Source organism: Sebastes umbrosus, chromosome 6, assembly GCF_015220745.1.
Source record: "Sebastes umbrosus isolate fSebUmb1 chromosome 6, fSebUmb1.pri, whole genome shotgun sequence".
NCBI classification, from domain to species: Eukaryota; Metazoa; Chordata; class Actinopteri; order Perciformes; family Sebastidae; genus Sebastes; species Sebastes umbrosus.
In genome coordinates this window covers 7,733,542-7,758,963 of record NC_051274.1, presented here as the reverse complement: position 1 = coordinate 7,758,963, position 25,422 = coordinate 7,733,542, and the positions used below count along the sequence as shown (strand labels likewise).

General features: G+C 39.7%; 3 protein-coding genes across 3 annotated transcripts in view; 1 reads left to right on the top strand and 2 right to left on the bottom strand.

Moving 5' to 3' along the window:
* Window positions 1-2,061, bottom strand: part of LOC119489691 (NACHT, LRR and PYD domains-containing protein 14-like) — a 53,023-nt gene extending 50,962 nt beyond the window's left edge. Inside the window, exon 1 of the mRNA XM_037772435.1 lies at window positions 2,016-2,061. Within this exon, the coding sequence (XP_037628363.1) occupies window positions 2,016-2,061 (46 nt within the window). The remainder of the gene's footprint in view (window positions 1-2,015) is intronic.
* A 2,817-nt stretch (window positions 2,062-4,878) lies between these two features.
* Window positions 4,879-12,782, bottom strand: LOC119489697 (rho-related GTP-binding protein RhoA-C). Its single transcript, XM_037772445.1, has 5 exons — window positions 12,655-12,782; window positions 9,874-10,029; window positions 8,852-8,972; window positions 8,629-8,759; window positions 4,879-6,979 (listed from the first exon to the last, which is right to left on the bottom strand). The coding sequence occupies exons 2-5, from the start codon at window positions 10,027-10,029 to the stop codon at window positions 6,806-6,808; spliced, it is 582 nt and encodes a 193-aa protein (XP_037628373.1). The 5' UTR covers window positions 12,655-12,782; the 3' UTR covers window positions 4,879-6,805.
* Window positions 12,783-14,159: 1,377 nt separating this feature from the next.
* Window positions 14,160-25,221, top strand: tpx2 (TPX2 microtubule nucleation factor). Its single transcript, XM_037772437.1, has 17 exons — window positions 14,160-14,318; window positions 14,675-14,805; window positions 16,246-16,377; window positions 17,034-17,154; window positions 18,292-18,351; window positions 18,543-18,653; window positions 18,961-19,070; window positions 19,238-19,386; window positions 20,658-20,829; window positions 20,954-21,092; window positions 21,773-21,995; window positions 22,070-22,165; window positions 22,296-22,469; window positions 22,565-22,711; window positions 22,793-22,901; window positions 23,050-23,216; window positions 24,587-25,221. The coding sequence occupies exons 2-17, from the start codon at window positions 14,703-14,705 to the stop codon at window positions 24,695-24,697; spliced, it is 2,124 nt and encodes a 707-aa protein (XP_037628365.1). The 5' UTR covers window positions 14,160-14,318; window positions 14,675-14,702; the 3' UTR covers window positions 24,698-25,221.
* The last annotated feature ends 201 nt before the right edge of the window (window positions 25,222-25,422 follow it).

Genomic DNA, 25,422 nt, shown 5'->3' with positions numbered 1-25,422 from the left:
ATGAGGGCGTGTGTGTTGCTGACACAAATCAGCTTTGTAACAAGGTGTGTTTATGAGAATCTCTTTTGGCTTGAACAGGTTGAATTAAAATGAGTTTTGGTCAAATGTTATCTCAAACTGCAACTTGCTCATGGACACGCATATTGCGAGGGCTCGCCTGGAAACCACAAGGTGGCAGCGGCACATTTCTCTCCTCTACAGTCCACAGGGAGAAAACGGACTCAGACACTTTGGCAGTAAAGTAATAAAATGTTGGATTAACACTCCTTCATTCCTTTCCCCCTTTTGCTCTGTCAACTGTCTCAGCTGACTGACTGAACACTTTCACTTTCAGAGTTCCCTCCCTATTCTCACGTACCTGGATCACCTAGTCAGTGTGGCTCCTCCCCTCTCCATTTACAGGAAATCTTTGACTAGAATCTCTTTTGGCTTGAACAGGTCTTTGACCTTTAAGTTTATGTATGAGGGCGTGTGTGTGTTGCTGACACAAATCAGCATTTTAACAAGGTGTTTTTATGAGAATCTCTTTTGGCTTGAACAGGTTGAATTAAAATGAGTTTTGGTCAAATGTTATCTAACTTTTATGTTTAAACTTGATTAAAAACTAATGTGCTTTTCCTGTAATATTTTTCAGATTTATATGACTAAGATTCTTCTCAGCATCTGAAAGAAAAAAACTATTGTCTGTTTCATAATAAAACTAATTTAAGCCATTTTCCTGAGTTGCAACTCTTTTTCATAATCCAAACATAGATGGTAGCCAGAATTGACACTTCTTCTCCCTCAATTAGTACAACATGAAGCTGCATTTTGAGGAATATAAATCTTTTAGCAGAACGTTTTGTCTTCATTCTCAATGCATCATTTTCCACCAGGACAGCTTACAGTAAAAACAGTCTCTTACTTTGACTTTGAGGGTCCAGGTTCATTACTGAAGAATGGAGGATGATCTTTGGACCCGTCACTCTTCATATACAAACAGCCAGACTCTGCTATGTCCTCCTTTTCCTCCACACAATCACTCATCTTCTTATCTGAAGTTAGTCTGAGAGGTAAAAACAGGAATGCTGACTGTGAGATAAGATCATTTAAAGGAAACAAGTTTGCGCAAGAGTCACAGGCTAGACTGAGAGATCAGGGAGTAACACACACACACACACAGTATACAGTATAATAAAACCATCCAGAACTCCACCTGGTCAGTTCTCTTTAAATCTCTGCTTGTTTTCTTGGCTTACAGCAGGTTTAAAGAGTATTATTCAGCCAGTCATGACTTTGTGTTCACAGATGAATCAAACTGTTGAGTTCATTCTAACATGTCTGTCCTCTACAGTCCACAGGGAGGAAACAGACTCAGACACTTTGACAGTAAAGTAATAAAATGTTGGATTAACACTCCTTCATTCCTTTCCCCCTTCTGCTCTGTCAACTGTCTCAGCTGACTGACTGAACACTTTCACTTTCAAAGTTCCCTCCCTATTCTCACGTACCTGGATCACCTAGTCAGTGTGGCTCCTCCCCTCTCCATTTACAGGAAATCTTTGTCTTATGAGAATCTCTTTTGGCTCGAACAGGTTGAATTTAAATGAGTTTTGGTCAAATGTTATCTAATTTTTATGATTAAATCAATTGGACTAAAAAATGTGCTTTTCCTGTATTTTTTTTTCAGACTTATATGACTAAGATTCTTCTCAGCATCTGAAAGAAAAAACTATTGTCTGTTGCATAATAAAAAATAATTTAAGCCATTTTCCTGAGTTGCAACTCTTTTTTATAATCCAAACATAGATGGTAGCCAGAATTGACACATCTACTTGCTCAATTAGTACAACATGAAGCTGCATTTTGAGGAACATACATCTTTTAGCAGAACGATTTGTCTTCATCCTCAATGCATCATTTTCCACCAGATCAGCTTACAGTAAAAACAGTCTCTTACTTTGACTTTGAGGGTCCAGGTTCATTACTGAAGAATGGAGGATGATCTTTGGACCCGTCACTCTTCATATACAAACAGCCAGACTCTGCTCTGTCCTCCTTTTCCTCCACACAATCACTCATCTTCTTATCTGAAGTCAGTCTGAGAGGTAAAAACAGGAATGCTGACTGTGAGATAAGATCATTTAAAGGAAACAAGTTTGCGCAAGAGTCACAGGCTAGAGATCAGGAAGTAACACACACACACACACACAGTATACAGTATAATAAAATCATCCAGAACTCCACCTGGTCAGTTCTCTTTAAATCTCTGCTTGTTTTCTTGGTTTACAGCAGGTTTAAAGAGTATTATTCAGCCAGTCATGACTTCGTGTTCACAGAGGAATCAAACTGTTGAGTTCATTCTAACATGTCTGTCCTCTACAGTCCACAGGTAGGAAACAGACTCAGACACTTTGACAGAGAAATAATAACATGTTGGATTAACACTCACCCTGCTTCAGCCTTCAGTCTTCATCCTTCTGCTCCGTTGACTATAAATAGAGTCATTGAACACTTTTAGAGTCAACACCATCAGTCAAGAGTCCGACCTGTTTGTTTACCTGCATCAGCTGCTGAGGTGTTGCTCCTCCTCTCTCCATTTACAGGAAGTCAGGTGAGCTATCTGCGTGTGTGTGTGTGTGTGTGTGTGTGTGTGTGTGTGTGTGTGTGTGTGTGTGTGTGTGTGTGTGTGTGTGTGTGTGTGTGTGTGTGTGTGTGTGCGTGTGAGAGTGTGTGTGTGTGTACTTGTTTTCATGACAAATGAGGACAATTTTATGATAGCACAGCTTCAATATCAGGACACTCGAAAAAATTAGGACATTTTTGGCGTCCTCTCACCAGAGTCTTCTAGAGCGTCCGTAGCATTAAAATCAGGTCAGATTTTTTATGCTAAATGCAGTACTTTTGAAGGTTTCTGGACAATATTTGTCATTGTTTTGTGTTGTTAATTGATTTACAATAATAAATATATACATACATTAGCATAACGCAGCATATTTGTCCACTCTCATGTTGTATTGATGCGTATTAAATACTTGACAAATCTCCCTTTAAGGTACATTTTGAACAGATAAAAAACGTGCGTTTAATCTCGATTAAATATTTTAATTGACTGACAGCCCTAATTTTTACACACAAAACATATGAAGAGTTTATAAAATCTGACGATTTGTTAATAAAAGTACAGCTGAAACCATTAGTCCATTAATCATTTAGTCGACTGACAGAAAGAGAATGTGAAACTGTTCTTTCTCCATCTCTGCAGCAACAATCTGATGCTAAAGAAGTCAGAAATCAAACATGTTTACACTCAAAGTTCTTCTTTAAATTAAATCTGTATGTGTGTGTGTGTTCACCTCTGTAGAGCACCTACAGCATGAACAGTTTGTCGCACTCCTGAAATTGTTGGTCAGGTAGATCTAATGGAAGGGCCTGGAAGAGATAACAATCTCGACAAATATTCATTTTAACAGATTCAAATCAATATCAAAAACTAAGAGGGATGAAGTAGCATATCCTAATTTCTTCCCTAATCGTTTGATTTAAGAGGGAGGAAATTATTGGAAAGCAATTTTGTAAATTTTTAGAGCATTCCGTTAATAACCAGAGAGAGAACCATATTGTTTCAGAAGTGAGAATAACTGTAAAAGTGAATGTTACCGGTTGGACAAGAATACTAATACATCGTCAACAAATAAGGACATCTTTTGCTCTCCTCCCTGCGTATCTATCCCTTTTTAATATTTTTATTTTGAAAAATCCTCCGGAATGACACGGTGGTGCAGTAGTTAAAATTGCCACCTCACAATAAGAGGGTCGCACGGTGACACTGTGATCCGCCAGCCATGTTGAGATCAGTTTAGGAAATACCAAGCACTGCCCACCAGCCGGAGCAACCTTCCTCATTTTACAGCTAAACAGTACACTACAAGATGTTTCTGAAAACATTTGAGGAGAGAAATAGGCATTACAGTAACAGAATATTGATTCATATTTGATCAGCGCACCCTAGTTTGATTATTTGATTGGCGTTTGCGAGTGGTTGACAACTGCCTGTTGAATGAACAACCAATAGGAACGCTCTCTCTCTGAAATGACCTGTGATTGGTCAAAGTCTCCCGTCATGGGCTAGATTTTTTAAAGCCTGAAAACAGAGCCATGAGGAGGTGCAGAAGTCAAGTTATCTCTCAGAACACTTGAATTACAATATGCTGAAAGGTTATTATGGAATTTTTGCCCAATGATGCCAAAAACATTCTGCCTACTGAAGCTTTAACAGACGTTCATTTGGCTCTGTGACTACCTCTGCTGCCGGCTTAGCGAGGGAGAAATACACTTTACGGCCCCACCGACGTGTCGTCACCATAACAACTAAAAGGACTCAACATTTTCTTTTGTACTACTCAGATGACCACGGCAAACAGTTTAATGTCCATTCTACTACTATTTCTATTATTTCAACAAACATAAATTGCTAAGTCAAAAGTGCTACGAGCCTGTTTTCTAACACCACAGCCTCCTAGTTTGCCGAACCGGAAGTCCCTCTGTTGGTTGATTTTCCTTTGGGATTGTTTTTAATACTTATAGCAATTATGAGAGAGACAAAGAATTAAAGACAATTAAAATATCAATCATCTTGGTTATTCAGTAATAGCTCATTAAATAGGCAAATTTTTATGAGAATCAACTTATTAAATCTCTTTCCCCCAAAATCCAACCTGACAGATTTGTGATCTTTACTAGAATTTAAAAATAAAGTCCAGTAAGTTTGAACAACAATTTGGCTTCACAGCATGACTTGGTAAAGACAGACCCTGTGAGTGGTGGACAAAAGCATGATTTATGATAATAACTGAAACAGTGTTAAGAGACAAAGCATGTGAGCTGTGACACCAGTGGCAGAATTTGGTCATTCTCAGTTACAATTTATTTCCTTTAGAATACATAATAAAAAATATGAGGATACGTTTGTATACAAAACAATATTCCTCTTACAAATAACCAATCCCTAAGGAGTCGCTTGCATTTAGCGTTTCATAATTTTTTTTTTTCAAAGTGTGTATACCACACTGACCTTTTGTTTTAGGATGTGTGCAAATAATACAACATAAGCCAGTAGAATATCACATAGTTAAAATAATATATGACAGAATAAAAAGCGGTAAATGAATAGTTGTAGGCATCATGAGTGAACTGGCAGAGTGGAAACAAAACACACTTCCACCCTGGCATACAGGTACACCGTTCCAAATAAAAGCTGGTATTTAAATAATGAGAGTAATAATGTGGGAACAACTGAACGACAAATAATGGCTGGGTTAAAATAACTGAGCATGGACTTACCGTATTATTATGTCTCACATGCTAAAAGTCAGTATAGTGTACATTTCCACAACACTTCCATCCCATCAGTACAACAACAGTCATGTCATACTTCTCTAACAGAAATACTGTTTTCATTCACTAATTATTTCCAGTGGCTTCCATGATTATTTGTTACTGTTAAGTTACTGTCATGGGAATCTCTGCCCTTCCTGCAAATGTTTCAAATTAAAAGCCTACTGGTAGCTAGAGGACATCCTATGACCTGGTGGAGGGTTTTTAATGTAAAATATGTACAGAAAGTGTTGCTTTTTGTTGATGGTAGCTTAACAAGGATAAAAATAAAAATAAAAATGGGAAAATTGAAGTGACTGAAAATAATTAGTAAGTGAAAACAGTATTTGTGTTAAAAAGAGAAACTCATAAATCACTGTGTAGTGATGGAAATAGTGCTGTAGAAATGGACATTATCCTGAATTTATCATGGAGGAGGTGTTGAGTTTGCATTAACGGCTAATTAAAACCGGAGCAGATCAGAAAACAAGGAGGCTTTCTTACTAAAATATGATGACATGTACTTATAAAACAGGGGGAATTAGAAATAAAGGCTTGTCTTTAATATAACCCTGTTTTACATAAAAGGTCTTCTTCTCTCAAGTTAAGGCCCCACTACTGTTCAGAAATTTTGCAGTACTGCCTCGAGGATAGTACAATTTAGTTAACGCTTTAATACCCAACTGTATACAGTGTGTTTGACAGTCCACATCAATTCAATCACATACAGTTTTCTGACTTGAAAGCCAAGATAAGCTCAACTAAATCTCAATTTGTTAAGTGTTGCATTCATTAACAAGCCTGTATAAAACACTCAAATAAGTTGGTCTCATTGCCATCAGCTTTTTAAATGAATGGAAGTTTTATCAAATACTACAGGTTGATAAAACAGAAACGCAAGGCCATATAAAGTTAGGTTGTTTCCCCAGGGGAATAAAGGAGAAAGAAAGGCAAGCTTAGTCACACTGCAGGCCATGGAAGTCTCCCAACAGGTAGCTAGGCAGGCATACATCTGGAGTGAATTGACACACCGGATCTCTTCTGGAGCTGGTCTCAATCTCACACCATGATGAGACCATCGTACTCCATTCAGAGAACTGGGAACCCTTCTTACCCTCCCACAGGTTTAAAAGTATGAGTGAGAGAAATGTCCCCTTTTCTTCATATTCTCTTAATAATTTCATGTCTAATGAATCTTAAACACAAGATTACAGGACTTTTATTTGAAAGCCTAACGCTATAACCTTGTGCTTAAATGTATATGCTCCCTTTTTCCATTGTATTTGACCTTCCTTTTTTCCCTTTAGCCTGGGTTGACTTTTCTCACTCATCCCTTTAAACGCCCCATTCAAATGTGCCCACCTTGGTGACAAAGCAGACACAGAGGAGGGATGTTTTTCTTTGCCTGGTTTGTTTCCCCCTCCCTCCCGATCCTGTGTGACCTGACACTCTACAGCAGAAGGCAACCGCTCTTCTTGCCTCGCCTCTTGGCCTGCAGCGCCGCCCTGGTGGCCATCTCAAACACCTCCCTCACACCATCCTTCGTCTTGGCTGAGCACTCCAAGTAACCAAAGGCATTGATCCGGTTAGCCATGTCCCTGGCCTCGTCTGACTTCACTGGTTCCTGTTTGGATAAGCCAAAATCATAAAAGGAAAATCATTAACTCATAGAAAAACAGGACATCATTTAAAAAGTAATATAGAAAAATATTTTTAAAACACTTAGAAGACATTGTATGTTCAGTCCATCAATGGCCAAAACGTGGCATCACTGTATGATCTCTATTCTAACAACAACTTTGCTTCTTTTGAGTAGTTGGTACATACATTTAATGTTCCAAAAACCAGCGGCGCCGTATTCACTTGAGAAGCGGGGGGGCCAAATAAGTGTATGTGCAGCAAGCATCCAGTGAGCGTGGTTTTTAGCTCAGCTGGTCGGCGCTCAAAGCGCGTCGAAATAGGTTAAATCTTGGAACTGTGGTCTCCATTCTTTTTCTACACAGTGCAGCCAAACACCAGGCTAAAACAGACAGTATAGACCGACACATGAGGCTACTATTGTGTTAAAGTTCACTGTTGAGATGTGGAGAATGGTGATGGTGTGCTTTTAGCTGCTCCCAACAGCAGGATTAGCCCCTTGGAGAGTGCCTCGTCTCTCAGTCCTGACAATTGTGCTTCTATAATGCATAAAGTTGGCGGTTCGCGGGTCGGGTGGTTGATTAACGCATATTTTTGTGGGTAAGGCTCTCTCATAACTGGGCCGGTGAGTGCGAGTATTAAATAAACCCTGACCTGCGCATCACTACAGCACACGCTGCTCTGCCGGTTGCAAAATGTTGATAAATATATTATTCAGTGCTTTTTTTAATTGGGCATCAACCTCCCGTTTATGCGTGTATTGTCAAAAAAATAGACTTGAAGCATAAATAAACGCTTCAGTTCAGGTGGCGGTTTCATGAGACACAGCTGGGACAGAGCTGTGCAGGCAGCTGCGGCACAGATTAAAATGAGAGCGTATCTGTGGAGTAAAAAACACTAATGAACACCCTCCGGTCTAGACACACGCACAGGATGGATGGGTATGATTGAAACGTATTTTTGTAATGTAATCTATCAGGCAAATCTGCTCCATTAATTATACGTCAACTAAAAGTGCTTGTTTTTGCCACTGACAGGCTCAGATTGTTATTATGAGTGTCTGACAACATTATGGAAACTATTTTAAACACTTACAGATGAGTAAGTGTTCTAAATAGTAAGGTTTTAGGGAAGATGCATGTGTTTGGGAAGGACTGAGCCTACGACTGGATAAATGAGACTTGGATTATACTGCATGAGTTGTGTGGGAGTTTGAAAACGGATGTTTCGATATAGTTTTGTTGCTGTTAAACGCGCCTCCCCCCCCTCAAAGTCTTGCCGCAGCAGCACGCCATGGCCAAACGTTACCATCATAAACGCTCTCTTTCTATCTATCTATCAATCTATCTATCTATATAGATAGATATAAAGATATCAGTTAGGGCTCTGGGTACTAGTGATGTGTATTTGTAATAATTTTTGACATTTACTAATTGATACATACTAGTGGATTAGATTTTTCGTCTTTTTTAAAAAATATTTAAAAAACAATTAGTCCATTTTTAAATTAATTGATAGTAAAATTAGTAGTAGATTAGTATGAAATTCTGTGTGTACATAACTCAGCAAGCTTGAAACACAGCAGCTTCAAAGCATCTGAATGAGCTCGGTGAAGTACTGTAGGGCCTCACTGACCTGTTTCATCTTGGCCAACTCTCGACGTGTGTGCTCATCATTTCGCAGGTCTTTCTTGTTTCCCACGAGAATAATGGGCACATTGGGACAGAAGTGCTTGACCTCAGGAGTCCACTTCTCTGGAATATTCTCTGCATCAGGCACAAGGTGTACGTGTTGAACATGGAGCAGATGCAAGCAGAATGTTTGTGAAAGAACAACAGTGTGAAAGAGGAAATCTCACCCAAACTGTCAGGGCTGTCGATGGAGAAACACATGAGGATGACGTCTGTGTCTGGATAGGATAGAGGTCTCAGTCGGTCGTAGTCCTCCTGACCCGCTGTGTCCCAAAGAGCCAGCTCCACCTATAATATGACGGGATAATAGGACTACATTACTACCAAGGACGAAAGAAAGAGCTTTGGTGAGCATCTGACTACAGATTTTGCATTGATCTGTTTAGAATGACAATGTTAATGGGCCTCATTCACTAATGTGTGTGAAGAAATGTCCTTACTTTGCGCACAAAATAAGTGCACAACCAAAATTACCATCGGATTCATGACACGTGTGCACCGGCCAATTTTGTTCTTACAACCGTGCGTATGTTAGTGAATCAGAATCATTCTAAATTAACAGACTTGTGCCCGCTATTTGAAATCGGCATACTGCTACGCCCCATTTCTCTATATAAGGAAATACATTTGCTTAGAGGTTTATCATGGAGAAAGCTGTGAAGTTGTTGTAAAAGACAGAAGTGTGGCCCCTAAAGTAAAAAAAATAAATAAAATACAACAACTACTACTAACTATTGATGAAATTGAGACAAGAGTGCCCGTGGTGGTAGTATTACACTATTTGTAGAATTAGATTCCAGTGGTGGCTGCGTTGTTTCCGACTCGTGTGATCAAAACATTTCCAATTATTCAAGAGCGTTAAGTCCAAATGTCAAAATTTGTGTTTTTATCTAACAATATATTCTGCTTCAATCCATATTTGTTGGCGTTTAGCCTTTCAAAAACAACATTTTCACTGCGGTCAAATTGTGTGTGTATATACAGTATATATATATATATATATATATATATATATATATATATATAATTATCGGACGTTTTAAACTCCCCAATATCGATATCAGTATCAGCCTCAGACATCATTCATCACATTGCATGGAGTGCGTACTCCATGCAATGTTAATGGACATTGGACTACTGTAAATATGAAAAAAACATTCAACACTTGTCAGTATAATAAACAGCTTACCTGTTTACCATCGACTTCAATATCTGCCACATAGTTTTCAAACACTGTGGGCACATAAACCTCAGGGAACTGATCTTTGCTGAACACTATGAGGAGACAGGTCTTGCCACAGGCGCCATCACCAACTATCACTAGTTTCTTTCTGATTGCAGCCATCTGAAAGAATAACAGAATAAAAGACATTTATAAAAGATCAGGGAAGTTTACAGGCAAGTTCAGGCCGGTCAGAGATTTAAATGACACAGTAAATGACTTACTTTTAACCAGAGTCAAGCTATTTTGTTTGTGGAGAGCCCCAATGTAGAAAGGTATTATTGACAGTGGTATGAACAGTTTTGTCATGGGAAAACTATTGACCCATGAAATCTGAAAAGGCTCAACAGAAAGTGCTGGGGTGCATTCAGTGTGAAAACATTTTTGCACTGGTTTGCAATGAATGAAGCATGCACAAACAACTGTTCACTTTGAACATAACAAACTTAAACGTCTCCCAGAAATCCCTCCTTCAAACCATAACCATCAGCTCTTTAATCACATGTTCCTAAAATCTTATTAAGTACAGTTGCAATGTTTCATCACAATTTACTTTTTCGAAAAGTTAAGCAACCATTCAATATAAACTACTAAGTTCCCAGCTCAACCCTGGTGTTGCAGTTTCCTATCTTCTCAGGTACCCAATTCATTGCACTCCTAAGTCTAACTGGGCATTCAGCCCAAAAAAAGCCCTGCATCAACACTACGTACTGGGCCGGTTTATTCTTATGTGGCCTACGTACACCAAAACCCTGCACAGTGGTTCATAATACTATAAGGAAATATTTAATAAGTCTGTAAAGATATCATGGCAACAATCATTCTATCCTCCTCCTCTTGTGGCGGTTGCAAGATGAACTGTTATCTACCGGGAATGGTCGCTTGCATGTTTTTGATTGGCAAACCGATGCTTTGCTGGGTGATGGTGCAGCCAAAATTGAGCTTGAAACTTTTCTGTGTTTTTGCTGGAGACCTCTGCGAGGCCCCTGCTGTGAGGCCCCTGCTGTGCCAAGGCAGTGGACTCATTGAAATCAATGAGGGGGCTTAACTTTTTCACGCTGTACTGTTGTCGGTCTGAACACAGCCTCAATCTCAAAGTAAAGCTTGATTAGCTGACTCCGGATATCGGGCCGATACTGACTCAAATAGCTGAATCGGATATCGGCGACAATGGGGCTGATCTATTCAATTCAATTCTATGTTTATATACCATACAGATTATTTCCTGGGTTTCCACTTGAATTGTAATTCCTGTTAATTTTAAAGATTCTTTTACCAAGTTGCTGGTGTATGATATATTATATTAATAATAAAGAACAATTAAATAAATTAATATCTATTGGTCTCATTTTGTTTTACAAAGTTAGGAACGCAATAGTTAAGTCTAGCCTAATGTTACCTTACACATAAAAGAATGATCCCAATCACTTCCACACAGTGAGACATACATTAAAGCTTATTAATTAGACACTGGTATCGGATCGGTATCGGCTGATACCCAAAGCCCAGGTATCGCTATCGGGACTGAAAAAGTCGGATCGGTGCATCCCTAAATTGAAAGTGGTACTCTAACATCAGCGGCGCATGATGCAAGTCAAGTGATAAATGTGACCTACTTGTGACACTAGATGAAAAGTGATCCCCAAAGTCAACAGCATTCACCCTCTTAGAAAATGTTATATCTGGCATATTTCATGGTAATCCATCCAATATTTGTCAGTGGTGGACTGACAACATTTTTATTTTTATTATTATTCTGGCAGAAAACAACATACACCTAACAGACACCCTACAGATACCTTCCCTAGAGTCATGCCTCAGTGTGGTAACAAAAAGCCTATCTGCAGTACATCACTACTTACACTAGAAACAACACACAATCAACTAAATACTAACCATCCAACTTCTATCTAAGCTTGAGAGCAAAAGCAGGTTGTGAGGCATTATTCTGTTGTTACCACTAATAATTCATTGAATAAAACACATGTCACTAACAAACAGAATCATTCTTATTCTTATTATCGATTCTATCAAAAATGACTTAAATCAACATATCTTGGTTAAAAATGACAGTGATTTAATGTTAAAGGAGGATTAAAAAAAGAGATCTCTCAATTGAACTACAGTAATGAAACAAGGCTGGTGCTATTTTTAATCAGGTAAATGTAATGTAATATAGTTTTTTAGTGGATGGATCTCCTATTAATTCGCATTGAGATGACATCATGTAGCCTAAAGCCAGTCACACTCGCTTTAGAGAAATAGGTTAACGTCTAACACACTGTTGGAAAAGATCATCTTTATAATAATAATCCTGACAGAGCCTTTAAGCTTAACTTGGCAAGTTTACATTATAACTTCACTTCCTCCCTGCTATTTACCTCTTAGTGTAAAGGGCTACTGTATCTGTCGACTCAACCTCTGGTCAATTGCTTCACCTTATGAATAACTTGCAATCCTAATGTTCCCTTTATCTCCATTAATGTTCTTATGTGGCCTGTTTGTCCCTGAATCAGAGGAGCAACAGCTAACTTCTAGCTAGCAGCAGTTTCCATCCCATCTAAGGAAGCAGGAAGCTAACTGTTAGCTTGCTAACTTTGCTTAGTTCCTCGGGACAGCTGTCCTCTTGTCCAGCTGGACACGGACATTATGAGACAGTAAGACACTGCTTGAGTCTAACACCGACTCTTACATGCAAAGCAGCTAAGCAGAGACCTATTCTGAGTAGTCACTTAAAGGTAGTTTTACCGTTTTATTAGATATCCTCGCCTTTCTCTAGTTTTCCTGTCGGACGTATAAGTCCCGCCCCCCGACAGTGCCACGAAGATAACGCCCCGCCCACACCACATACTTTCAGCCAATAGGACGCGGTGGAATCATGAGTGACTGGTAACTCAGCCAATCAGCTAATGCATATATAAAATCGCCCAGTTTTGTTTTTAGATAAAGTTATGAGCACTGTTTTGCCTCCAAGTGATGTTTCGTTCTCAGTTTGCACACAAACGCTGCTGCTAGATGTATAAAACAAGGTTGCCCCCAAGTTGCATTATATCTTCTTCCTTATTTTCCTGTTTGTTGTGTGAACATTTTAAGAAAAGTGGACATGCTATTATTTGGTTAAGGTTGGGCTTTGACCTCGAATGGTTAAGGTCAGGATTTGCAAGTTTTTGCAATTTGCAGGGTTACCTTCTGGACACGACCAGTAATGGCATGTCCATTGATGATACAAATTATAACAACAATTACAATTTGTATTTTATTTTATGTGTTTATTTGCACATATATAAAACTGCACAAAATCCAGTCAATGAAAAAAAAAACAAGAAATGTGTCAGGAGAGGTCAAGAAGCCACAGGCTTATACAAAGGACCACCCCCCAACCCCAGGAGAAAAAAAACAATAACAAAAAAGGAAGAAAGATCTAAACTAACATAATTTAAAAAATACAACAAAAGTTAAACAACAACAAGAAGTACAGAAAATGTGCAGAAAAACCTAACCAACCAGTGGAAAACAATCCAATACAAACAATGAAATACATACATAGAACAGTACAGGAGAAAAGAAAATATATCTTAACATATCAAAAGATAATTAGACATCATTAATTAAATGTGAGGATAATTTCCTTTTAAAATGTTCTAAGGATAACGAGCTCTTGATAACAAAATACATGTTATCAAGAGCTTGTTATCCTTAGAACATTTTAAAAGGAAATTATAATTAATAATTATTCATTTATTAAATGCTCTATTACTATTTACGTGACTCTTCTGGTCCTCCATAGTATTAGATCCATGCACATGGGCGTCTATGATTAATGAAACATGTCTTCGTTTTGGTTTGTGTGCACAGATTTCCTCGTTTTATTTATTTATTTATTTTTGTTCTTATTCTTATTATTTATGGTGATGATGTGGTCAGGTCAAAGGAAGTTGACTTTTTCTTTTATTTATTTATTTTTGTTCTTATTCTTATCATTTATGGTGTTGATGTGGTCAGGTCAAAGAAAGATGACTTTTTCTTTTATTAATTTATTTATTTTTATTCTTATTCTTATTATTTGTGGCGATGATGTAGTCAGGTCAAAGGAAGTTGACTTTTTATTTTATTTTTTTAATTTATTTATTTATTTTCTTATTCTTATTATTTGTGGTGATGACGTAATCAGGTCAAAGGAAGTTGACTTTTTCTTTTATTAATTAATTAATTTATTTATTTTTGTTCTTATTCTTATTCTATTATTCGTGGTGATGACGTAGTCGGTTAAACGGAAGTTGATTTGAGCCAATGAGCGTCGAGCTGATGATCAGGGTGTCTGTCATTGGCTGGTTCAAAAGGAAGGAGATTCAAGCGCTAACGGCTGGTCGCAGTCTGTACTAGTGTTGTTGCTCTGGGAACAGACGGTCTCGGTAAGGCTATTTTTTGGCACATTTTTACATATTTAATACTAACGCTACATCCCTAATTGTTTCCCCGTGTTCATAGTTCACGTTTACTAACTCAGATAGACACCAGACTGTAGTATTGTTAGTTAGAAGTAGTGGGTAGTAGTACTTTACGTGCTTATGAAGGCTAGCTAGTTGAACGTTATCTCGCTAGTTTCCCCCTCAGTCACGTTAACGTTAGTTTACCTTCACGTCATGAAGAAAACACGACTTCCAAAACGCCACTCGGTAGTTTAACGTTAACTGAGCACATAATTCACTAGAAGGGCCCTTTTATATATACGATTTGCAGTGTTTGACATGACTGGTTTTCTGTTTAGGTGCGTTGTTGAATCCCACATCGACATTATGGCGGACAGAGACTCTGGTGATCGGTATGAGTTTGATGCTCCGTCCACCGTGGTGGACTTCGTTGACCTGCAGGATGCTGAGAGTGAAGATAAGTGGTTTGGTAAGTCTCCCTTCAATATTATGATGTAACCTGACAGCTATATGTGGTTAATGTTGGATTGTTGAAACGGTTGTAAACACCTGCTGTGTTTTTTGTTTCACCGTCTAACCTACAAGATAACAATTTAACACAAACATGGTTTTCTGTAATCTGTGGGTGGGTCTGTTTAACTTTAATTTAGCATAACAGCAACATGGTTTATAATAAAGTCTGCATTAGCCCCTTATGCACTCACCACTGGCGTTACACTGGACATACAATAGTGCAGGTGGACAAAATAACAGCAACTCCTTGCATTTCCACAATACTGCAGTAAGGCAAGGCAAGGCAGCTTTATTTGTAGAGCACATTTCAGCAACAGGGCAATCAAAGTGCTTTACATAAACATTCAAGAACATTGCGACAAAGTGCAAAAGAACATTAAGACATAATTAAAACAGTTATAAAAACACTAAAGATTAGAAAATTAGATTAGAAAAGTTTTAAGCTTTTTAAAAGAACTCAGAGTTGGAGTTGGTCCTGCAGGTTTCTGGGAGCTTGTTCCAAATATTTGGTGCATAAAAACTGAACGCTGCTTCTGCATGTTTAGTTGTGACTCTGGGGACACTAAGCAGACCTGATCCAGATGACCTGAGAGGTCTGGATGGTTCATAACATAGCAGAAGATCAGAAATGTATTTTGGCCCTAAACCGTTTAGTGCTTTGTAAACCAGCAGGAGTATTTGAAATCAATAAACGACGCCTTTTGCAGTGCTGCCATCTTCGATAAGTTGAAAAGTGTTTATCTAGCCTCATGTGTTTTTTTTTTTGTTTTTTTTAAAGCAAAGTGGTTGTGTTTGGAAGAGAACAAAACGGGAAGTGAGTGACTTGCTGAAACCCACAGAAATGGTCCTGATACACACAGCCTGGTGTTCAGGTTTACTGAATTGTTATTTATTATTCAAAAAATAAATTGTCCAACAACTTAGTAAAAAGTCTTCAAAATTAACAGGAATTACAATCAAGTGTAAACCTTTTTAATGCAGCAACAAATTGGTCAAAACTTAAACAGGAATTAATTTACAGTATATTATGTATAATCGTATAAATGTAGAACTGAATTGAATAGATCGGTCTCATTGTCACAGATATCCGATCCAGCTATTTGAGACGGTATCGGCCCGATATCCAATCCGGTATCGTTGCATCCCTAGTTCTTGGTAACGACATCAGTTCACCGCAGCTTCCAACCCACACCCAACTGGTCAGGAGGAATGTGTTGACCCATTCAGTTTGACCTGCTTCACCATGTTGGTCAGGATCGTGTAATACTGTTTTTGTTTTGTTGACTTTAAGCATGGTGTGAATTGTCATAAGTATTTTTGATTTTAGGTTAAATTAACCATCAAAGAATTTGTGAAGTGTCCATCTTCTTGATTTTTGACCGTCTCTTCTGTGCAGATCAACAGACCAGTGCAGCAGATGGCCACCTTGAAACTCCTTTGAGGCCTGACAAAGGCTTTAGGAAAAGCCATGCGTCTGACCTGCCGAGAGCCATTGTAACCCCTCAAGTCAAGACAGACGAGTATTCAGGTTGGTTTTCATCACATTATAGCCAATTACTGAAGATGCACTCATTATTTTTGTTAAGATACTTAAAGAAATTCTCAAGAGTATAAAATACTCATCCCTGTAGTGTTGAAAGGTGGGTCTGACAAGTAGCTTGCTCGTTCTACGGACAGCAACTGTAGTCAACGTGGATTCAAAGCAGTTACAATGACTTCCATTGGTGACTCAGAGTCACAGCAATCACTAAGTCAGTGTTACGAGTATAAATTAAGAATTAATTTGCAAAAACCATAAAATACATTCTTAAAATTAATAAACAAGTATCAGTTGGATTTATATTCCCTGGATTGCACACCAACAAAAAATGGTTTTAATTGATTTCGACAATAAGTAAGGGATAATGTACAGCAAGCCGGTCATTGTTGTGAAATAAACCCTGACTGGGCGATGCTGCACCCCGACGCGATGGTAGCTTTCAGACAGACATGTAGTTCTCTCCTGTATCCCAGTGAGCTTTATTGTGTTAAATGTAAAAAAAGATTGAATTGGATCCTTTCTGTATATACAATGACTATTTAAAGCCGAACTCTGGTGTGGTCCCCTAGATAAATCTGTAGTCTTCTGTTATTCAGTGAATAGTCCTTATGGCGTGAACCCATTTGGACTCCTCAATATTTCAGGTCCCTCCACATATCAACCTCCAAACATGGTGACATCCTGGGGTGCTGGATCTCCTGCTCGGACTGGTGCACGTCCAAAGAGGAATGCCGCTAATCAATCCCCCCCTGCCCAACCACGCAGGTACAGTCCTTGTGATGGCTTCTCTCGTACCTCAGTGTGGAACTAAATGAGTGTGATACGCAGTATATCAAATTAATCTGTGGTACTGATTCATAGCTCTAAACAATCTTACAGAGGGGGCAACATTTGTTTATGCTTCTGCAGGAATTGTCACTTACTGTATGTAAACTCAACATAAGTGATGATTCAGAGGAATTACTTAATGCATTTTTTAGGAAAATGCTGCGTAGTATACAAGTCAAGCAGCTGGATGTAAGCAGTCTTTTTTTGTGTGTGTGCCCTTGTGTCACCATGCGGTCATTGTTATATTATTGTTCGTACATAAATGAATATTTGTTTGGTACTGCTTTCGTAATTAAGATTACAACTTTCAATTTATACATCAAGTTGAGTTTACCCGCTACAGGGAATATTATTCAGTCTGTAAAGACAATTGTGTAGAAAGATTAGGACTATATGGAGGGTCTAACAAAAGGTGCCAATGTTAATGTTTTTTGGTTTTTTTTAACTTGGCAAGTGAGTCAGAAATCTACACGCCGAAGTCAATTTTTACTTGCCTCTATTTACAAATTGTTTTATTTATTAGTGGTTATGAAATAACAACAAAGACTAAAGTTAATTGTCATGTTTAATCCTCCTTGCTCTCAAACTTGAGGCAAACTTCTCAATACATTGTTGAAGTTTCGCTTAAACTCTTGTTTGCAGGATAATTAAAATGCTCGATTGCGCTTCAGCTCATAACCTTTTCTTTACCCGACGCCATTTTCTCACGAGTGTCCGTTCCTTACTGTGCATATGCAACTCTCAGTGATGAGAAGGAAGCGAGGTGGCTTAAGTTTAGTTTTTATTTTAAAGCACATTTTAAAAACAACAAAAGTTGACTGGAGATGTCTCACTCCTTCACTACTTCCATCATCAGCTCTGGAAAAAACAAACGATGTGTTTAATTCTTTACCACTTGCAAGTGAGTTGCTAGATTTACTAGCCCGACATGGCATTTTACTTACCCCGGGCAATCCGTATCGTTGAGCCCTGTGAGTTGTATCATGGGTAATGCAGAATCAAGTGTTTTGGGGACTTTGTCTGAACTTGAGATTAAGAGGGTGTGTGTATATATTTCTCATTTATTCATTTTAGGGTTTCAAAACGTAAAGAGATGACCGCTGGTCCAGCTCCACCATCAAAGAAACACAAAAAGTAAGTGTCATAACTGTCATATCATATCCTCAAGATGCCCTTTACAGCAGCAAGTCCCCCCCCAGACCTAAAAAGCCATTGACTGCGCGAGCGTTTTACAGACAGCTCGCACATAAAGAGACCCTGTCAAAGTCCCCACTTTGTATTATCGTTTTGTTCTTCAAGTTTTCAACTGTGGTCGTTTGTTCTAGAACTCCTCCTGCTGCCCGTAAATCCAGTAGTGTCCTCCGCAACAAGGGGCCTCTGAATACCAGGACGGCGCCCCAGACCCGGACAGCAGCTTCCACTACTGCAAACACAGAGTGAGTCTACCAGTGAAACCTGTGTTTCTCAACCGCCTCCTGGAATTTCTGTTTTGTGATTACATAATCAAAACACCCTGAAATGACTGGGAGATCTGCTATGGGCTGCAGGCACCTCCAGTTAGCCAACTGCGGGTCCGGTTATGCTAGAAAAGTATAATGCTGTTCATACAACTTGTGATCCGTCAACATCGGAAAGACGAAGTGTTTATAGCTGTTCTAAACGACTTGAATAGGATATTTAAGCTGAGACTGAAATGGAAAAGCAGCTTAAAGTTGATTCTTGCTGATAAATGTGTCCAAATAGGCCAAATAGCTCTGAAGAACAGGAGCTGGAGCGCATCCGGAACCTCCAGAATGAAGTGGCTCTGCATCGCAAACAGAACGAGGCCAGCTACAAAGCTGCTCTGGCTGGCAGTGAGTAGATATTACTGACTTTATGTGTGGCTGCAACCATTAGTAAATGTACTTGACGACAACCTTTTTGTTTGTTTAAATGTGCTGTTACCATTTAAAAGATCTGAAAGTTGTGCTTTAGGTTGACTTAACTTTTTGAAAGAAAGTCTGGGTCACTTTCATTTCAGTTCCACCTCCGAAGAAGATGGTCCTGTCAGCGACCATGCCCAAAGAGTTCAACTTCAACACAAACACCCGTGTCAAGGCGACCACTTCGTCCAACGCAGCCCACAAGGACGTGGACTTTATCAATCAGCTTCGCAAACCCTCCTCCCCAGTAAGTACTTCATATATGCTAACGACTTTTTAAAATTGTAGTGCAACCTGAGGGGACCAAAAATCGATTCCGCTATGTATTGCTATTTTTTTATTTTTTTATTTACTTCTTTACGATTTTTGAAATCAATTTTTTTTTTTGCTACATTTGAGTCTATGCAGAGGAAGAAGGAAGGTACCGCTTTTATTGTTGTTTGAGTAATGTGTCGTCATATCCTTTCCGTATCCTTAAACCAAAACAAACCACAGCGGGCCAAAACGAAAAAGTATAAAACAGTGGAGGGTCCGCGTGGATACGACCTGCACCCTCCCATTTTAAATCCAACATGTTAAACACTACACATCCAGTAAAGTATGGAAACACTTTGGGTTTCACTCATTGCAGGAAAAGCCGAGCTAGAAATCACGGCTAAAGCTGCATGCTAACTCTGTCATGGACAGGAAACGTTATCATAGCGCGTGGCCAAGCCGGCCGTCACTTTTGTCTCCGTGGTCAAATTGTTCGACGCTACAACTGTGGAGCAACCATATACTGTCATTTAGAGAGCGGAGCTGAAGGGAGAGCTAGCGTGCGAAGTTGGAGAAAGTATACATGTGTGACTACATCCGTTTTTCAAAATAAGGTGTTCACAAAGGGAACTGTATATACAAAATACATATACGATTGATTGGATTATATTCACCAAGAGTATAAAACGTTGCATGTCCCTTATAAATTAAATAGAAAATACCACTAATTTGTGAGGGGAATGTCTTTTATTCTCTGATTTTTGGGATGCTGAAAAAAAAATTAATAAATTATTCCTGACAAAGACTGATATATTTAACTTCAGGACATCTCTGACTACATACATGCTGAAAATGAAACATTTTTACTGTATCAATTTAGATATTTTCCAAAGTAAAAGTCCCTAGAGGTGTATGATTTAACTTTTTTCCCATGGTCTAGTGTTAACAAAGTCAACAAAAATCACAATACTTGTAGAATCACAATACTTAAAAATCGCAATACATATCGAATCGGCACCCAAGTATCGCGATAGTATCGAATTGGGAGGTTGGTGAATCATCTCAGCATGCGTTCTTTGAGTAAAACCTGATCGAGAAAAATAAATATACACTCCCTGATGTTGTTGCATGGCCCGAAATGTCCTCCAGCTCGCAGTTTAAAACTTTAATCTGCAGTTTAAAACTTGAATCTGCAGTTTAGTTGTCATTATCAACAGTGAGCTGAGAGGGAAGTAATTCAAATTAATTTTTTTTTTTCTTTAGGCAAAAGCTATGAAAGGTGCCACAGTGCCCAAACCCTTCAACCTGTCAACGGGCAACAAGAGAGAGGCCGAGGAGCTATCTGCCTACGTGCCCATGGCTCAGCAGATAGAGCAGTTCCAGAAACGAACACCTGACCGCTACCATCTGCGAAGTCTCAAGAGTCGAGAGAGAGGTGTGCAGGATGTTGGGGGGGCCAGATTTGTTTTTAGAAGCGGTTTTTAAAAAAAATCAAAAAAATGTGCAGTGGGGTTTAATTGTAACTTAATCACATCCATTATAACTGTTTTTTTTCTCAGGGCCATCATCAGTGAAGGGTGATAAGATGAAGCTCACCCAGCCTCACACCCCACACCTGATGACCCGCCGGAGGGGCCGGCCAGTCAATGTTAAGAGCAGTGCTCAACTGGAGGATGAAGAGGTGGAAAAACTTCACAAGTAAGAACAGTTGCTGTACTCCGTCTCGTCCAACACCAGGATCCTCATTTAGAACCGTTGCATACACACAAAAATTGGGATTTAAAAAAAAAAAAAACAAGGAAATGTGCGTACGTTTAGGGAAACTTTGACCCATGCATACGCACATTATAGAGACGTCACACGTTATTTATAGATCCACCTCTAAACATTCAAACCGGCAGTATTATTTGTGCTAATGAGCCATGACTTTTCCAAAAGCAACTTTCAAATGTGAAAGATATAAGACAATTCAAATTTCAATATTCTATCAGCGCTGTCTCACTGCTTATTTATGTTGTTCCACTGACCTTCAACATCCAACTCTCACCTTCGAGGGTAGCCCCAAGATTTGCCGTCCAACTACCCTTTTTTTTTTTTTACATTTGGAGAGCCAGCACGTTCCATTAAATAATATCTTGTTAAATATGTACAGCTTCTTGTCACTTAAATGGCTCACATATGGGAAACCTATTTCATACATGGAATTTGTCTTATCCTATTGAGAGTAACAGATTAGAAACATAATTGACCATAAATCAGTGATATCTTTCATAAAATTCTCCATCAGAGCTCCAAGACACTGAAATGTCTGGACTGACATTTGACATAAACTTGTGACGAACACATTGGTCAGTGGTTAAATGTGTTTTTAATCACAGGTTTAAGTTCAACGCCTTGGAGCTGAACAGGAAGATTTTGGAGAGCGTGGAGTGTCTAAAGAAGCCAGCAGTGAAGGAACCCACTGTACCCGAAGGCTTCGAGCTGCAGATTGAAAAAAGGCTCCACGAGAGACAAGCCACCAAGAAGCCTCAGGAAGCTGAAGAGAAGCCGCAGGCCTTTAAAGCCCAACAGCTGTCTAAAAAGATCCTAGAAGGAGTAACGGTGAGTTTAAATCCTGTGATACTTTTCAGGTAATTTATTTCCATATATTGAATGGGATTTCCTCCTGTCAACAGGGATTGCCAGAAAAGAAATTTCTGCATCCGACTGTGCCAGAGTCTCCAGCTTTTGCCCTTAAGAAGAGAGTTCGTATGGAGCCCAGGGTCGAGGAAGTAAGGGCACATCTGGTTGTCTCTAATACGAAGCTGCTAAGCTCGTATTCTTTCCCCTTCTCTTACTTCACGGACATATTGACTTTTCTTCAACTGAAGGTAAACCAACCCCTCCTTTTTTTCTTTTCAGGTAAAACAGCCGTCACCCATCAAGGCCCCCCCAGTGCCTCATTTTGGCCTCCCCTTCCAGCCCCAGCTACAAGAGAACCACCACGTGGAAGTCTGTCCTTTCTCCTTTGAAGAGCGGGATCGAGACAGGAGGGCACTGAAAGAGAAGAGGCTGGAGGAGAAGCGTAATGAAGAGGTGGAGTCCCACGAACAGAACCTGTGTCCTTAGCCCTCCAGAATAAAGACAAAACCATTAAATCCCGTTCTCCTGTTTCCTTCGAACTTTTCCAGGTACCACAGTTCAAGGCCCAGCCGCTGCCAGACTTCGACACCGTGGTACTCCCCGAGAAGAAGAAGCTAGAGGCCACAAAGCTCGAGCCCTTCAGAATGCTGCTAGATGAACGGGGAGCTGTGAAGAGCAGTCGCTGGGAGCAGATGGTACGACACGATCTGCCACTGACCGTTTTTATTCCCAACAACTTTACCTTGAAATTCAAACATGACCCCTGTGCCTTGTAGGTGAAAGAAGAGCAGAAACGGGAGGAAGCAACAGTATTCAAAGCCAGGCCCAACACAGTCACTCATAAAGAGCCTTTCCTGCCCAAAAAAGAGGCCCGGGCTGCAGTGGGTGAGTCTATTACCATCCCTATAACACTGTCAAAACCTCCTGAAGAGCGCTTCAGCTCTCTACTCCGAGGCTGAAGCTTCAACTCGCTGTGTTCATGTTGCCTTCGCTTACCACCTGTCGTGGCACTAATGGATTACTTCTCCCACAGTCGTGGAGGCCTTTGGGCTGTCGACAGAGCGACGGGCCCTGGAGCGGCAGGAATTCGAGCGGCAGGCCGGTGACAAGGAGGCTCTCAGGATGCTCATGGAGGAGGGGCAGAGACGAGAGGAGGAGCAGAAGGAGAAGGAGGACATCATCAGGATGCGGCACGAACAGGTCACTGCAAAAAACGGTTTATTTGGAAGATTCATGACATGCATTACTGAGGGAGAATATTCCCATTGATGTGGTGGCTATTGTACAGTATTGCTATATAATGGGATGCGTTAGTGGGAACAAAGCTGTGTATCGGAGAAATAAAACATTATTTTCTGATTGTTTCATAGGGGTTACATTCAAAAACACTAATAAACACACAACTAACTCCACACAACTCTGTGTGAAGGTGCCAAGTTTCGAATGAATGCAGCCAAAAGGCAGGTTGTCCTCTCTGCCTGGTGTGTGTGTGTCTCGGCCACAGCAGAGGAGAGACAGAGGAACAGGGGAACTCACAGCGATGTTACAAACCCGTTCTCACCCGTCAAATACGGGTTCAGCATCTAAAGGGAGACTTGTGCCCATGGATGTATAATGCTTGTGCCTCTGTATCAGAAGCTGAGAGGCTAGTTATGTGACGGCGAGGAAATTTTCCCACCGGTTAATAAACTTTTGACCACACGCATTACAGGCGTTACCGATTTACACCGGACATTTTACAAGAAAATGTGACGGTCAAGAAGTGTAGCACACTTACTTTGATCTTTAACGTCGGCTGGCTGTGTGTCTGGCCTCTCCGGTGGAGCTTTCGCTGCGGGGCCGCAGGGGTCTACCTGGCGCCAAAGCGCCACGCACACCAGCTGTGACCGCTCCGTCCTCCGCACAGCGATTACCTCATTAACGTTATGGTTCCCTTATAGCATCGGGTTTAAATCTGAAATATTGTCAAATAGGAGCTTTTGTTTTTCACTTCGACACCAAAATTCTCTGCATTATCTCAGCCTGTCAATTCTCCCTCTTGTCACGTATGTGTGAAATCTGACACCTGCTACTCTGCTGAGACTCCCGGTGGGCACGTAATGTAATCGTTTTGTGCCCGAGTAACACCGTCAACGCCGACTACCGGGACAAGCCTACGAAAGGCGTGACAAAGCAGCATTATTTAACCACCTGAACAGGCTGCACACCCAACGTGCTGTTATTGGCTGGGGGTTACACCCCCGTGTGGGGCCAAAAGGCTGTTTACAGACGCCCAGAAGAGTCTCGACTAAAGCAAAATAATAAGAAAAGAGAAAATCCAGACAGGGGGCTGCAGGGTCTCTGCAAAAACAGACACCGCTACACACTTGTAGTGGGTCATAAGTGATGATTTGAGAGGCATTATTTTAGTATCAGTCTATACATTGTTTTTTAGGAAATTGATGCATATTATACCTTTTTTAAAGTCACGCTATAAAGAGGAGGAAGTCTGTAAAATGATCAGATTTGTGTATGCAGCCACAGCCTGGTAAACTGCTGTCTGTCTGATTTGGTTTTCTTTATTTCTGCAGGTTCACACTGCTCAACCCATCAGACACTACAAACCTGTAGCAGTGAAGAAGAGTGAAGTACCTCTCACAATCCCTCACTCACCAAACTTCTCTGACCGCTTCCGCTTGTGATCAGCCTGCCTCATTCCACTCTATAGAAATTGGCATATTTTTTACAATATGTTCTTTTTTCATCTTTCTCAAATTAATTTTTAAGTCTTTCGTATTGTTAGTTGGTAGTTTACTGTCTGAGGTTGTAAAACAATGTATTTGAAATGACTGAAGCTCTGTTTTTCTGTCTGTTCCATGTTGAGCTTTAGTTTCTAACCACCTGCTGTATATTCTCTCACACGTTTTTATCGTGTTCATCTTATGTTTTAACGGACAAGCGCTTTACAGTTGGGTTCAGGCTGCCCTGCATACTTTTTGCATTTTTTATTTCTTTTTTTATATATATACATAACTTGTCTAAAAATAAAAGTTAAAATTACCAATTATGGACCTTTTTAACTTGAAATTTGGACAACTTTGCAGCAATAGTTAATGACAGTATAACACATGGAACTTAAGCTTTAAAGTCTAGATGAAATGGAAACTTTTAGATCACATCCCTGGTCATATTGTGCACCTATTTAACAATAAATATATGTGAAAAAAAAATATACAAATCTATTTTGACATCAATCAATCTGCAACATTTAGGGAGGGAGGTGTGTATGTGTGGAGCCACAGTTCTCTGTAGCGCTGTAACATGCTGTATTCTAAGCCCGCCCACTTTTTAGCGGTCCAATCAAATGCGAAGGATTTTTTTTTTTTTTTTTTAAACTGAAAATGTTAAGTGCCTTAAAGTAGAGCTC